The sequence below is a fragment of the Geospiza fortis genome, unplaced genomic scaffold (assembly GCF_000277835.1).
Source record: "Geospiza fortis unplaced genomic scaffold, GeoFor_1.0 scaffold40, whole genome shotgun sequence".
Taxonomy (NCBI): domain Eukaryota; kingdom Metazoa; phylum Chordata; class Aves; order Passeriformes; family Thraupidae; genus Geospiza; species Geospiza fortis.
Window position 1 is genome coordinate 6828801 of NW_005054297.1, and position 16899 is coordinate 6845699.

A 16899-nucleotide genomic window follows, 5' to 3' on the forward strand; every position below is an offset into this window, starting at 1 on the left:
AAATCTCATGGGAAAAATAATGCCCACAGCACTTCCTACTAACCACTTTACACTGCTTTTTGTAGGAATATTACCAATGGAACTACGAACTCTAATGCTCATTTCAGCTTAGGTATAAAAGCACACTAGAAAAAATATTCTAAATTTACATTTATATAACTGAAAGTAGAATATGTCCCGTGATACTTTTACATCTTTTCCTGCAAAGTGGCAATTGAAACATTCTCTCAACACTAAAAATGAAATCCCTACAGTTGTGTAGGAACTTAAATTCCTGTCATTGGGAAATACATTATCTCAGGATGGCCATGGGTACCACAAGATGCTGAGAGCAGTCCCTGAAGAGAGTGTAAGTAGTTATCAGCAGGCATTGGTGGTATAGAGTGAACCTCAGGAAATTCTTACAATGTAATATTTTGACAGGTTCTCATTCAGTTCTTGAGGCACAATTGGAATTTCCCATTGCAATAAGCTAATAAAAATGCATTAGGGTTAATGCAGATATAAAAGCTCTGAAATGGCTACTATCAGTAGAAAAATATAGTACAACTGCTAATATCAGGGTTTGATGCATGCTTAAATACCTAAGGAAAGAAGTATTAAATCATTTTTAAGAGAAAAAAAAAAAACACTTAAATATCATTCTTTCACACTCAGATAATTCCTAGATGGCTGGAGCAAATTAGGAGGAAAAGAATCTGCCCAAGTATGAAAGCTTTTAGAAACCAAAATACATTGAGGATTATATATGAGAAATAGATAAAATTCGTATTTCAACCTCATAATGGATAAAACTCACAAGAGCAGTACATGAAATACGGGTAATTCTAGCCCCATAAAGCAGTTCAGTGAGACTATGGTGCTCTGCCGTTCCAAACCCCGTGATGCTCAAATTCAAATACTTCTGGTTTTAATCAATCTTTATTATCCACTTATGTGCTTGGGATTGATGAAAACAGTTGGCAATGCTTGAAAAAAAAGTATCAGGTGTGTGTGTGCTACTAACCTTGAACATGGCTCATTAGAATATATCCTGATATCCCTTTTGCCTTATACTAGACAGGCTGTTGTACACACACAAGTCATCCATCAAATAGCTGGGAAATTGTCTGTAACAAGCCAACTGCAGTAGTATAGAAGCCCAAATGTATCCCTTAGTTCCTTTTTTTTTCTTTTTTTAAATGGGAAAATATATTTAATTTCAAATTGCTTGAAATCTAAGAGGTTTTCTTTTTGTGAGAGTTATTCATAATGCATTGCATTACAAGCTTTTAACAGGAAAGACATTGTCATGCAATGTAAGAACCTTTATTATGAACAAAAGTCTTGACAAAATCAGGGTATTTTTTGACTGAAAAAGTTAAGATCACACATTACCCTCCTGGAAATTATATTAGATTTAAAAAGACAAGTATTACACACTGATATTACAAGTATCAAGTATCACACACTGATAAATTTTCAGTAATGCTGAAGTTCTTATGAGGTTTACATCTTTAACATTAATTGATTTTTGTTTAGTTGTAGTAAATTACTATAAATTGCCATTGTTGCAATATGACCCCAGCCAGCAGCCAAGCACCCACAAAGCTGCTTGCTCACTCTCCTCTCCATGGAGGGGGAGAAAATAAAAGGAATATGAGAAGACTTGAAGATTGTGATAAAGGCAGTTTTGTAGGTGAAGTGAAATCTGTGCACACAAACAAAGCAAAATAAGGAATTCATTCACTACTCCCATTGGCAGACAGGTGTTTAGCAACTTCCTCAAAAGCACGCCTTCATCACAAGTAGTGGTTTCTTGGGAAATTAAATGCCATGACCCCAAACTTCCCCCCCTTTTCTTCTTCTTTCCCTGAGCTTTTCTTGCTGAGCATGGCATCATGAGACATGGGATATCTCTGTTGGTTGATTTAGTCAGCTGTCCTGGCTGTGTTTCCTCCCAGTTTCTTTCTCACCCCAGGCCTACTTGCTGGCAGAGAGGGGAAAAGTGAAATTCGATTCTGCACAAGCTCTGCTTACCAATAGAGAAAAGATTGGTGTACTATCAACATCATTTCAGTCACAAATCTGAAACACGGTACCATATCTGCTGCTGTGAAGAAAAGTCAGTCTCAGACAGATGCCACACAACCATCTAATTATTTAATTACCTCATATTCTAAGGTTTTTTCCAAGGAGTAAGGTGAGCTTTGATTTTCTGTCATTTTTTCCTCAAGTTACTAAGTCTTAATGATAATTTCGTCATAATAGTAATAAAAATTCATGTTTTCAAAGCAGTAAAATTATTGGCTCAAATTCATTGTTTTGGCTTGTGTCATGAGGCAGCACAGAGGATCAGACAGAAATTGGTGATTCTGTCTCAGGACCTAATGTAGTTGGAATAGCAAATCCATTGGAAGTCTTAACATTGACCTGAAAGTCATCTGGATGAGCACCTGTTTATAAATTCTCATGAAGTCAGGAGAGATTGTTCATAATTACATATACCTACTCATACCAGAAAAGATATTTATCAAACTGGTTTTATTTGGCTTGACTTAAGGTGTATTTTTTCACATTTACTCCATGCTATTAGCTGCTCTGTTATGCTGAATGACATCTGTAAGTTGTTATTTCTGATGTTATATCAAATGTCAAATTGTATCAAACATAGTCATAGAATCTTTTATAACAGAGTTCCTGAAGGCTTCTGTATAACCTACAGTTGGATGCAGAAATATGTTACAATCATTCAGAAGAATAATAAAGAAAATCTAAAAGCATGATATATATACACTTATCTGCATCGGCAACATGATGATATCTTAATATGTCACAATGCTGTCTATAATCACAGATGAAGCTAACTGCATAAGACAGCATGATATGTTGTAAAATATGTCAATATTTGATCTAGTAGAAAAGGAACAATTTATTTACCATCAGATGTTCCACATTTTAGCCCCTGAGCATTAAAGAATGAGCCTTGGAAACCATTTGAGAAGTGTAAATTGATTATTATTGTTTGTCCTTGTTAACAGGGGCTTTGGTTTCTGAACTTTAAGGATAAATTGCCTTTAGGACTCATTCAGACAAGTAATTCCACTTTAGAAGTAAGTGCACATATGGTTCTCCTGTCAGATGTGGGGAGTTTCTTACCTCCAACAGGAAAGAGCTGGAAGAAGCAGCTGGTAAAAACAGGGGGCAGTAACCTCCCGGCCCTGCACAGCATGCTTAATTGTCATCCTGTGGTAGAGATTTCAAAGTACACATAAATGTAGAAATGGTGTTCTGAGGAAAAAGAAAAGTAAATAAGGGATTTTAACTGCTAATTTTTTTTTAATTGTTCTGAGAAATTTGAAAGTGTTGAGACTGCTTGTTGTATAGAGTTGTATAGAGACTGCTGTACCTGTTTTTGGAAGATTACCCATGTTTCTTTTGAGTCCTCTAATTGTAGAAGGAATAAACCAGTTAGGCTTCTTGGAGGAGGGATGTGAAAGAACTTATTTTTTTCAAATGTTCCTAAATGGCTTATTATGAACAGTGGATAAATTTATGGAATGGATTTCCAAACAAAATAGCTGGCTGAAGATCATGGCAGCAAATCACAGGAATGACAGAGTAAATGGAGATTTATATTGAAATGGTAGTAATACAAAATACATAGTTGGACTGTTTTCCCCCGGGCTATAACTATTACCTACGAGAGGTTTATCTATTAAACCAATAATTTTATGAAACTCACAAATGAGAAGACATAAAAATCCATTCTGTTTATGTTTACACTACCTAAAAGGAAAAAAGGGGGAAAGGCTAATGGAATATATATTAAGCACATGCTGAATGGTGTCTTTTTACATTTGATTTCCCTCATAAATGTTTCTTCATTAAGTGTTTTAGCTCTACTTTTTAAAAAATTTGATATAACATAATGGATGCTGCTTTAAATACTTTTCTACTTTGCTTTGGCCACAAACTTAGAAATACAGAATGAAAAGGAGAGGCACAAGAAACTCTGGTGCTACCCAGCATATTATTTTTTAGACATTTTTGTCCAAGGGTACAAAACTGCAGAAGCATTAGTGGTGTACTGTTAGACATCTTGCATCTAAATTCTTCAAAACCTTTTAAAAAAGGAGCGAGCATACACTGACAGTGTAATAGAATTTATGACTGTATTTTTTTCCTAAAAGCTTTTCTACTGCTATTGTGATTTTTGTTCTGCTTGAGAGTACTTCACCTCTGTCCCTAAGCTGCTCAAGCCTTCTTCATATCTGGAGGTCACTTCTGTTGTTTTTTTGGTTTTTTTTAAAATATTCTTTAAGTGCTTAAAACAAACAAAAAGTCTTTAATGGAAACATTTGACTGGGAGGAAAAAAAAGTGAGAAAAAGGAAACATTCAACAAACAGGAGACAAAAAGGGGAGTCAGTGAATGGGGTGTGAAGAAGGCAATACATGCCTAAATCAGCATATTGAAATGGTAATGTGGAAACCAGGGCAAGGTAGCTTTTTGCCTCTCCTTAGAGTACACAGAAAAAAATTCTTCATTGTCCTTTTATAACAATTTGGAGAATCTTATTAGTGTTTTGTTGGGTGTTGATAAGGTTACATAAAGAAAGACATTTTATGTTTCATAGGCTTCTAACTGTTGTCCTCCGGGGTCTTTCTTACCTGTCAGTATATCTGAGACCAGATGCAATACAGTCAGAAAAATTCTAGTGCTGAGCAATGCTTTTCATTATAACTGAAGTCTTATAATTTCTGAATAGAAAATGGGTTTCTCAGTGTCCTAAGTACTACCATTCCTTTTCCTGCCTTCCCAGTGCGACTCTTTACTACACATCTTGGCTTAATTTTCATTGTCATTCTGCGCTATTGTTTGCTCCTTTGGAACAACTCCTGTCTGTGAGGCAGCGTGAAATGTAATTTGTTATGTATTTGTGATTTTTTACTTTTTCAGTGTTACAGTTCTATTATAGAGTTAGTCTGTGGATTTGTCAAGGTCATTTGGATTCAAATCCTACTTTCTTCCTGGTGCTCAGAGCCTTTCCCTGTTTTGGGTCATCCACAGTTTCCAGGAGTATAACATTATTCAAGGTTAAAGAAATATTGAGCCAAATGCAAGAAATTTGCAGTTTCACCTTTTCCTGCCAGCAAAATATGGATAGCTACCAAATGGCAATTTTTTTCAACTAACTGAAAATCAGTGTCATGGAGAACACTAATACTGTGGTCATTTCATCTGGGCAAGTTAATATTGAACCTCTTGTCTATATAATCTTTCAGTCACTTAAGATTATTTCTTTCTTTCTTTCAGTTCTAGCTTTAGATCAGATGGTCTTTGAATAAACTAACCTACTTACAAAGAATGACCGTTAACCAAAATAAATTAAACTAGTACAAGTCCTAGAAAATCAAAATCAAAACCCCTCCTAGAAAAGAACAACAGTTTCGTATTTTTGTATTTGCACTTCTAGTCAAGTGAAAATCTGAATGTTCTTTGAAAAAATGTGCATATTAAATTTAAAAGAGTTTGGTTTAAAAACACACTGAATACCAGACACAGAGACAATTATTAGATACTGAATACAACCATATTATTGTCATACCCTAAATGGGAATATAGCAACATAGCCAGTTTGTTTAGGTAGTAATGGCAGTATGGAATTCAAAATGAGCTGCAAAAAAAACCCCATAAAAATGTGAGTTCAGTGTTTTTGTAGTTGCACACAGCCATACGTTGCTGATCAGTTGGTTAAAACTGGGACTAAGCCAGTTCCGTTACCTACACAATCCAATCTCACTGGGCCCTGCAGCATAAGCCTACATCTAAATCAGGGAGAAAACTATGGAACTGCTGCCAAGCTTGGCAGTCACAGAGAATCTGGCCTGAAATGGGCCAAAATACTTGCTACTTCTATGAAGTCTATTTTTATTGATTATTAGTTCAGTCATCATTGATTATTAGTTCAGCAGCTTTCCTGCTGCTTCAGACTCTTATTTGTTTGTTTGTTTGTGTGAGTTAATTTGAGTTCTTCTAATGTTGAAATAATAACTGTATATAATAGCTGATAGTTCATTTTGTGTATCAGCCATTAATCCAGTGGTCTGGACTTGCTAATTAAATCTATCTGCACTGCTGCTCTTCTAAAGTTAGGAAAGCAGGACTGAGGTAAATCAGATGTAGCAATTCTAGTTTCTTCTTGCTGTGGAGGTAGGCACGTCATTGCTATTACCTTGGTTAATGCAAGGCTTCCTTTCAAGTTTGACTTCTTGTAATGGAAGCTACAAAGAATAGATTTATTTGTTCATGGGTTATGCTCATGGGCTTCGTGACTCTGTTGCAATTCCTAAAGCACTCATTATATTTTATTTATTATTTTGCCTCTCCTCCCCTTCAGAAAATTTTCATTGGCTTCAAAGAGAGATGATAATGCATTTACAATTTGTTCGGTTCTTAACTGATAGAGAAAGAAGGAACAAGAAGGAGTTTTGCTGTTTGGTTTCCACATCATTTTTGCTTTGCCATTTATTCCATTGTCAGCCTTTGTTATTCTTTAGAACTCTTTTGAGCAGGAAGTGGACAAAGGAGAAAAATCTGACTGAGAAGACTTTAACAAATCTGGTCAGGGAAAGAAAAGGGAAAGTAATATCTGTTTGAAGAGAGAAGAGAACACCATGCTGTGGAGATATCTCAGTCTTGTGGGTACATGCATATGTGATCAGGATATCAGTATATAGCTCTTATGTGTCAGCTGAACCCTTTGCCAAAATGAGGTCTTAATTCATGTGGGCACGAGTTTGAAAAGTAGTTTTCAAATAGATTTTTTTTTTCCAAAATGACATTAACCTTTGGAAAAGCATGGCTTTGATTTTTAAGTTCAGCAGTGGAAAAACTTTTAATTTAATATGCTTGATTTTTAAGTTCCATCAATAAAATTTGATTTAAAAGCAGCTTTCAAAAATGCTGCATAGATGTGTTCCTATACTTTTTTGTTATTCTTTGAATATATCAACTATGCTTCTATATTTTGTATTTCATGATCTACTGAAACAACGTCTTAGGTTTGTTCAAAGAAAAAAGAAAAAATACTTTGTTTAATTAAGAAGAAAATACACAAAGATTTCTTCATATTTTTCACAATGATAATTTTCATTTAGTTTTTCCATTTTATTCCTTGTATTTATATGAGTCCATAGAATAATTACCTTTATTTTTACTCAATTTGATTGGACAACTCTTTTAATACTTATATTAAAGTGTAATATTTGTAGATGAGGGAAAGCAGTTCCAATAAAATGACCAACAACTAGAAGGAATTAAAAAACCAGAAGAAAAGCTATTTTGAAAAAAGTTATTTGTCTTACTGGCACCATTTACATTTTTTTTTCATTTGAGCATAATGTAAAATTCAAAATAAAAGTGAGATAATTAAGGAAATAGAATTTAAATTAAAATTTAAAAATTACTAGTTAGAAAAAATAGTTTATAATATTAAGTTACATTATGCTAGATCATTAAAAGCTTGCTTTTTGGGCAGATGAATATAGACAATTCCCACTACAATCAGTGAAGAGCAGTGGGTGATTAGTGCCTCCAAAGATAACTCCTTCAGCTAGATCAGATCCAGGTTAATTGTTAGGATGAGAGAATTAGAAAAGGAAAAAATTCAGAGTTGGAGGAAGAAATGTTTACTCCAGAAGGCTGTACCAGTCAGCTGCTGTGTATCCCATCTACATAAGATTTTTTTGAAAGGAATCTCACAGTGAATATTTTCTGTATAATATATATATGTTTTTAAACATTATTTTAAAAAGGATTTTGGAGCACAGCCTGAAATAAAGATAAGATTTTAAAGCATTTTCTGTATGGAACTGAGACTAGTTTAAATTTTCAGGCTGGGGATGTAAAAATTGCTTCTTTTTGTTAGTTGAAGAATCAGTTCAGTATGCTGGAACTGTTCCTTAGGGAGGAAAAAGAAGCAAGTGCAGACTGCTGGCTGGAGCCCAGCTGCCTGTTAGAGTTCCAGAGCATGTCCTGATTCACTTCTATTTGTTCTTCTCTCACTTGTTCATTCATATCCTTTCCACTGAATCATGAAACAAGAAACTGTGAAATCTTTGGGTCAGTGGATTCTGGTATACTCTTAAATCTCTAGGCATAGTGTGATTGAATGCAGTTGACAGTGGGTTTAGTACTGTGATTCCTTAGAGCTTTTTTTTTCTAACGTGGGCAGTACTAGGTAGCAGACTATTTGTGTCTGGAAACACTGAACTGAAATACTGTCACTGATATTATCAACAGTTTTTTCCAAAATACTAACCCTGTAAAAGAAAAGATAAATAAATACTCCTACATACATTTAATAATGTATTTACAAACAAACTTCACAAACCAAATAGTTAAAAATCTATTTTGTAAACTATCTTCTGATCCATTACTGCATAAAGGGAGTAGCTCAATTTTTGTACTGCAAACTTTTTTATTTCTTATTTGTCTGTGACAGTAGTACACAGGATTTGGTCTGTTGCTGGTTGTGGTGTAATGAGGCATGGACCTGTAGAACTTTGGATCTGTTGGAATCTAAAAAATAATTCCTTGGCATTATTACAAAAATCTTGAATTTAGCATCTGAATACGTGTTTGAACAAGCAAGTGCATAGGTTTGGTTAAACAAAAAAAGAATTGTTTTCTTAATTTTCTGGTTACTAATGAAATAAATGTGTAAATGTATAGAAAATAGTAAGGAAATAGTATGTTCTTAAAATATAAAGTTAAATAGGTGAAGAAAGTCTGGACAGTTGGTATTTTGAGTCTTAGGTCTAACAGGTTTCCAAAGTCCCGTCTTGTTTTCTTGAATTGTCATTCTGTTGGACTCTAGAAAATTTAGAAGCTAGGTATAATGGTATAAGGGAGAATAAAATAGTGTAATACTGCTTCTGCTCCCTGAAAGCACATTCCATTTAGCACATTCCATTCATACCCAGTTCACCTTAGAGGTCTGATGCATGGGCACGAATGTCTAACTTTGTGACACTCAGCGCCTCCATCTATCACTGGGTTGCTCCTGAGCAGAGGAGTTGCTCATGCAGCAGTTATTGGGTCAGTGCAAGTAGAAGCCCAAATATTAAAGAATCAGTGCTCTTTGGCCTCACTATGTTGGGTTGTAAAGTGCAGTTTTTAGCTGCTGCCTCATAAACAGCTTTGCTGTTCCTGGTGTGGGTGTATATATCTGTGAGGAGGCAGAAAGGTGGAGAGCTGAAGCAAAGATCACTTCTATCAGGAAAGCTGCTCTTTTTCTTGCAGCAGAAGCTCTCAGTTGAAACCCACATCCAGTTGGAAATCTTTGCTTGCTACTTAGATTTGCCAATTGATTTTAAGACAATGTATTCATCACACACATACAATAAAATGAAGAGAAAGTCTGAAAGAATGTAGAAAGTAACAACTTTGCAGCCATAGAACAGATTTTTCTGTTTATCCCTCTGGTAGGTACTTAGTGCCAGTACAGGGAATCACCTTTCCTCCTCTTCTGCATCAGTTTAGCTCCCATGTAATGTCTAACGTAGCTCACAGTGGCTTGCATAGCACTAATCTCATGAATTCAGGTCAGAGTTGAAAACAGTTTTCCAGGTCTGAGTTTACAGTTGTGCTACTCTGAAATCAAAATCAGTTTTATTTTAGTCTGGTTCAAAGACATTGAAATCAAAATCATCAGAATTTTCCAGATTATTTACACTTTGGTTTGCTTTTTTTGGTTGGTTTGTATATTGTTTGTGGCTTTTTTTTTTTTTTGGTTTGGTTTGGTTTGGTTTTGTTTTGTTTTGGGGTTTTTTCCAGAGGGAGTGGGACAATTATAAGAAATTCCAAGTGCTCTTGGAAGGCTCTAGAGGTCTTTTGAGGAGTTCAAAGGATCCCTTGGGTACTGAAATAAACTCTCACTTTAGAAACTTCAGGGTGTTTAATTAGTACTCCTCTCTTTGTTCCTGGTTTGCAACAAAGACTCTTTGTCAGCTTTGGGTTAAACTATTAATGAAAAGGGTGTGTTAATTAAACAACCTGCTTATTTCTAATTGGCAAAAATTAGCCCTCCTGAGACTTACAGCCAAGCACAGCAATGTCTGCTAAGAGATACTCATGAGCTGCTGAGAGATGCCATAGAAAATATTAACATAAAGAAAAAGTAGCAATAGTAACAATCTTGTGTGGGGAATGCTTCACAAAAGATAAAATATGGATATTCATATTCTCAGGGATCTTCCTATTTTTTTTACTTTTCTTTTTCTTTCTTCACAGTATACAATTTTCATGATTTACAGGTAAAACCCCTTACTTAGTGGGACATTTGAAATTTCCAGGTTCTATTACAGCATGTAGAAACAATATTCAGCTCTTCTTCTTGTTATTTTGGGGGTTTTTGTGTTGTTTTTTTTTGTTCTTGTTTGTTTGTTTGTTTTTTAATATTTGTCTGTTCTAGATGTCATTGATTGAGGGAAAAGAAGAGCAGCACCTGTATGAAAACAGCCTCTGAGATGGAATGCAATGATTTCACACAGCAAAGTTGCAGAATTGCCTCTTTTGAGTTTTTTTTTGTGTGTTTATGGCCACTAATGTATTAAAGGAAATCCCTACTGATAATCCCCTCAATTTAGTTAGTATTATGCAAGACAGCCAGCAGCTGGGTTGACAGAATGGTGCACAATCATTCCATCCCAGTATGTTATGTCAGTACAAAGGAAAATTTCATGAGATGCAATAGGTTTTAGTTTATATTTCTTTGAAGAAAAGAAGTTATCTCTTATCTCTCAGCCACATGGCCTATGCTACTACCTTAGAAACACATTAAATATTTTACATGTACTTTTTTTACATGCAAATGTTTATTGGAATTTCAATACAGATACATTTATTATCCGACATATATAAATTAGTTGGAGAATCGTATTTATAAAAAGTATTGAAGAATCCAATTTTTGCAGCAGTGTTTTGTTGCATACTAAAGCATATTGTAATGAATTAATGCAACACTAAAGTTCATAAGAATCCAGTTTGAATTTGCTAACCTGTGTTGGCCATTTGCTGTTTAACTGAGAAAATAACTAATTTTCACATGGATTAGGAAGACTCTATTTTATGAATTTAAGTAGTTAATGCACCTTAATGGAAATGTGAGTACTGAGAACTAGACATTTTTATTTTTTGACAACATCTTGGAGATATACAGGAGTCAGGTGTGCATGTGTGTGTTTCTGTGTGTGTCAAATGTACATAGCTTTAAAATCCAGTGGTTAAAGACAGTAATCTTTACTCTGCCAGCTGCACAGCAGCTGAGGAAGAGGTTTTTAAAAAATTGTTTTTTTCTGTTAAACATCCAAGTAATCTCAGATTGGCCAGTATGTATTTCTTATCCCAGGGTGGAACACAAATAATCAACACTTCTTGTCTTAGATGTGGAAAATATTTTAAGATATAATTAGGAGAAGATGCTGATGGGTTTGTCTCATCTGCAATTTTCCGCTTCTGTCAGAAAGGTCAGTAACTTTGTCTCCAATTCCTTATAATGTGCTGCAGAAGCATTTTTTAAAAGTAAGTAATTGCCTTGTCTTACTTACAGTAGTCCCAATATTTAGATGGTAATACGAGAAAATGGATGAAGTAACCTTTAGAAGAGCTTTTTGTACCTAAGATTTGAGATATTATTGTTTGATTTTACTAAAATTCTTATTTTAGGTTATATTTTTTTTAACCTATCCTGAAAGAAGTTTTCATCAAGGGTTGTTGGGTGATGATCTGGGTGGGAAAGAGCTGTCAAAAAAATCTTGAAAATGAGGACTCGAATTTAGAGCACGGTGCACATGCAAGTGTCCTTAATCAGAAGGGGATGTCTAAATGACTTTTAACTTCTTTGTTTAGTTGCTATGTTTGATTGAGTAAAATTGTAATAAAATAATTTATTTACCTAGGACTATTTCCTTAGTAAGAAACTTGAAATTGATTTTAACTAGACATATTTCTTCCCTGAAGTAATACAAAATCTTTGTCTCATAAATGCATACAGAGGCTTTGTGGCTCATCAGGGTGCCATGACATTCCAGAGCATTGATTCTGTGGTGTTAAAGGGTGACACATTTGGTGCTAACAGGCCATCAGAGTATTGGGATTTGAACTGTACACGGTAAGAAGCACTGACTTTCCTGTAACATGACAGGCTTTTTAAAGCAGTGGGAGTAATGCTAGTCTTACATAGTTCCTTATGTATAAAGTTCAAACATTAATAAGATTTTTGTATAATTAAATTATTAAAATCAGATAATGTTTTTAAAATTCTAAAAATAAAATTTAATATTAACTGTTTTGTAAGAGCCACCACCATTCTGCATTTTTTAATTTTTTCTTTTTTTTTTCTTCTGCAAAATGTAATCTGTCTTAGGTAAAGATCTTAACTTTTTTTTTAGTGTAGTTTTTAGCAGCATACAGGATTTGTTTGCATTTCAGGTATGCGCTCTTCTCTTTATATTGAAGGCTAAAGACATCTAAGTGTAAAGTTGTTCCAGTTTTATGTTGCCTTGAAGGGCACCAAATACAGACCAAAGGAGCATGTGAACCACAGAGGGTTAAAACTGAGCGTCTTCTGGTTTTCTGTCTTTCAGATGAACTGGGTTTTTTAGTTTTAGTGACCTGGAGTGTTTTCTTTGAAAATAACATATTGATTATTTTTTTATTTTATAACTTTGATTATAATTATTGTGCAAAAAATAAAATCAGCAAAGTCAAAAAAAGTGAGCTAATTCTATCATCTTTGGAAATTAATCAGATTTATGGTTTAAAAGTCTGTGGGACTCAAATTACAGATGTTTACATATTCATTCTGTTTTGTGTTTGAATACCAGTTGCCCTGCAAAGAAATGTAGAATATATTTTATATCATATATTTGCTCTGTTTTCTAACACAAGTGTTTTGCTTAAGCAGATTTGCTGGGAAGTGACAGCACTGAAAAATTGGACACAATGACTGCTGGAAGTATTTCAGTTCCCAGCAATCTAAATAGTACAGAAGAGAGAAAATGAAATATCACCATGTTTTAAAGATGACAGTTTGGTCAAAGACTGCTTTTTACTCTAAAAACAAATAGAGTAAATCAAGTAGATCTAAAATGTCTGCACGCATTGAAGATGCAAAACCTTTTTAGTTCCTTTTATTTTTTTCCTTGCCTCCTCTCTCTTTATAAGCATATGGTAGAGCAGTGACTTATTAAATGTAAAACACTCCGTGAGTAGCATAATTCTTCTGGTTTAATTGTTATCTTTTGATAGTTTTGAATCATAACAGGTTTTCATGAAACATAGTTACATAATCTATATAAAATTTGGTAAAATCAAACTGAAATGAAGTCTTATAGTCTTCAGATTACATTTTGTAAATAACTTCAGAAGAATATTTTTGTCAGATCTGGTTTTCTAAACCTTCAGTTTCATGGGTTCCTGCTGCATTTCTGTGGATCACGAATCAAAAAGTTGATCTGGCCTGTTTGTTTTAATTGTTTTGAGTGTTAGCAAGCATCTACAAAGAGAGGTTTTGTAAATAGGGTCTTTAAAATAGGAGAGGGGGAAATGTTTATTGAGCATGGCTCTCAACTTGAGCAGATATAAATGCTTATGATTAAATTCTTGTTCTTCAGTGGGGAACAGTGAGCAGTGGGATAAATGATCAGTGTATGTTTCTCTTCTGCAACTTTTAAAGGTAGCATAAGACTTGCTGCAAGTGTATGTTCCCTTCACATTTAACATGAAATATTTTGCAGAAAGACTTTACTGAGGTTTAAAGTTCTGTTGAGAGTGGAACCCACTATCCAGAAAGTAAAAACCCTGTGTGCTACCCACAGTCTGTGCAGATACTGACAAGGCGACACCAGAGTTCATGCTGCTGCTTTCTTCATGTTCTGCAATGAATTGGTCTTATTTGGCAATCTGCTCCAACACAGCTTAACTATTGTGTTATACTAAAAGCTGTCAAGATATTTTCCTTCTTTTTAGTCCTCTCTACAATATCACAAAATGAATTTGCATTGTTTTAAATGTGGTATATCCAAACAAAAGATTACAGCCTTGGATTTCTCAAGTTCCTGTCTGATACACAGAAGGGACTTAAGTATTTTTCATCCTAGAAAGCAGAGGGTATTTATGGACCTACATCATATGTTTGTTTGTTCCTAGGGAAGCCAGAAGTTGGAGCAAAGCATTGTTTTTTCCCTCAGATATGTTACAAGAAGTCTGTAAGAAAATATCTTTGAAGGTCTCTCAATTTCTTGAAGAAGCCAAGCCATTACTTAGAAATTTCTCCAAAAATTTCTATGTTTGTGGGCATCCAAAGGAGGACTCAAGTTACAAGAAGTAACTACTGAAAAGACATCAGGGGAAAGGTTATGCAAATTTTAAGATGAAATCAGCCCAGGAGTCTTGCTATTTGAAGAAAGAGAGAGAGGCCTTTCATTTGTAAAATGCTCTACAGTGGTGCAGAAAACCAATTAAAATATACATGAAGTATATACTCATTTTTAATTTCTGGGACATCCTTCCCTTTGAAATATACATCCCTACAAATAAATAGCAAGAATTGTAACCAATCAGTCTTGGCTGGTGTATTCTGCTTGCCAGCCGGGCTAGGCACACTTTCGTTGGTGTACATGTGTCTCCTGGTCATTTTAGGTTTAATTTAAAAGCATGTCTAAGAAATTAAAGGTCACATCATTAACTGCTTATTTTTTCTTTATTTTTATCTTCATTCTACATCATATGTTAAAGACAGAAATAACTTTCTCTGTTTCCATTAACAAAAAGTGAATAGAGAAGAAAAAGCAATTATTTGCAAAATGTAAAAAAACCTTATGATAATTTGACAGACTTTAGTTAAACCAATCTACCATAGTGTACTCATAAGGCAATTATAAAATAAACTCTTATTTGTTAGGAAACACCATACTACTCCTTGATAAACGACTTCAAAATCTGCAAGTGGTTTAGAAGCATGGAATTTACGTTTCCTTTGAAAGGGAAGGCATAGATACCAAAAAACCCTTCTTGCTTTGAACTTTAATATTAGGAAAGTGAACAGTTGACAATACAGACAGGTTTATGGTATTGTTACAACAATTTAGTGTTTTGCATACATACAGCATCTAAGAATAGCTCTGTTCTTTATAAACTAAGTTTATCATTATGATGCTTCCATAACATAAGTGATTGTTTAGATGAATGTGCAGACTAACTGAGAATTTGTACCTTTTAAAATCCCTTTGATTGTAACTTGGAGGTGCACTTAAGAGGAACCCTGGAAGCCTAATTTTATGTTTTGTTTATTGAACAACACTCTCCTTTAATGTTGCTTTTTGAATCTGTATTTTACATCCATGTTTTCTGTGATCTGTTCAAACAGTGGGCTCAACCTACATCTGTTGTGACAATTCTTTTCAAATGGCTGGTAGGCTGGTGAAAGTGCTTTCTTTCATCTTCTGACATTTTATTTATAGGTGGGGCTTTTTTTTTACTGAACCATCCCTACCAGGAGAGGCATTACTGTGATCAGTGAGTTTTCTAGGTGAGAGTGACACCTACTTGTAATTTGGAATTTCATAGAAAGACTGGTAGGTTTGTTATTTCCTGCCTAAGGATCCTGTATAGAACAGTTAAGTCAACTTCCCTACATCTTTCACTCTCCCTGCTTTCCATAACTTTTTATTTTAGTTTTGGCTGCTGTGTAAGTCTGTACCTTTAGAGCCCTACCGTGCCTTTGGGATAATCTTTGCTGCCTGATCGATGGAGTTTTATTCGCCTGAGAAGGAGCAGCAGGTCTCTGTTTCGCATGCATTATTAGTGCATTTTGACTAGAGAGGAGAATAAATGCCTCTCTCAGTCAATGGCAAGCAGGGGTGCTGAGGACTGGTGGTGGGGCAAGAGAAGCCCCTGAAGTCTGTGGTACCCCAGGTAGAGTAGGAGTGTCTGTACTGAACAGGACTGCTGGCCCAGTATGTCCAAGGGCCTGAAGTTCCAGTTTTCCTGTGAAGTCTCTTGTGCCCATGAGAAGAAAAGCAAGCCTTTCCTTAACAAAGTTAGCACAAAATGTATCAGCTTGCTATTTCTACCACATCACAATATATCTACAAAGTATTTAATTCCTTGAGTAATTCTTCTGCCTCTCATGAACATTTCACTAAAAGTCCTTTCTGGCCTTGTATGTGCGAGTGGAAACCTTAGTAAGCAGCATATTTAATTGACAGCTATCATTCTGTGTAGATTATATATTAGGCAATGATTTAAAAAGTCTTTAAAACAACCAAATATTAATGCATCTAAAAAATAAAATTATATTTAAAAAACCATATTTTTCATTTAACTCAGCTTTTTTTATACATTAGACTCTGAAGTTTTGCCATTATTAATTTTCTTTCTGTCTTGGTGAGTACAGTGTGATGGCTAGTGAAATTATAAACACATATAATACTATGTTTGAAGTGACAAAGGATCAGTAATAGAGAAAAAAGATATTTTGCCTCTAGGCGGATTAATTCTGTGACTTGGAATGTATGTCCCCTGTTCAATCAATACAGTTTATTCTTTTCAGCATTGGCCTTCAGTAGCAGGGGTAGACAATGATTTTATATACACTGACAGATAGGAGGAAAGTGGGGATTTTGATACAGAAATAGTCTTCATACTTGTCCATGAAGTAAAATATCTCAAACTCCTTTTCAGAGTCTCAGCTGCACAGGTGTCCATCCCATGTAGATTCATGAGAATTTTTTTTTTGTTTTAATGGAATAAATTATGAGATCAGAAAATTGCAATGAGTGGGAAATGGAGGGAGATGGGAAGTCAGATAGAAAGATGTACAAAGTAGGGGTGCGGTCATCATCAGGATAAA

General features: G+C 34.7%; 1 protein-coding gene across 4 annotated transcripts in view; it reads left to right on the forward strand.

Moving 5' to 3' along the window:
- The window catches only part of LOC102036116 (protocadherin-7), a 269399-nt gene that overhangs the window by 24340 nt on the left and 228160 nt on the right, over positions 1-16899 (forward strand). The window contains exon 2 of one of the 4 annotated variants that reach the window (XM_031055209.1): positions 1961-3195. The exons of the other annotated variants lie outside the window; for them this stretch is intronic. Coding sequence (XP_030911069.1) covers positions 1961-2071 — 111 coding nt within the window. The 3' untranslated portion in view covers positions 2072-3195. Of the gene's footprint in view, positions 1-1960; positions 3196-16899 lie in introns of those variants that run through there. 4 annotated transcript variants of the gene reach the window in all.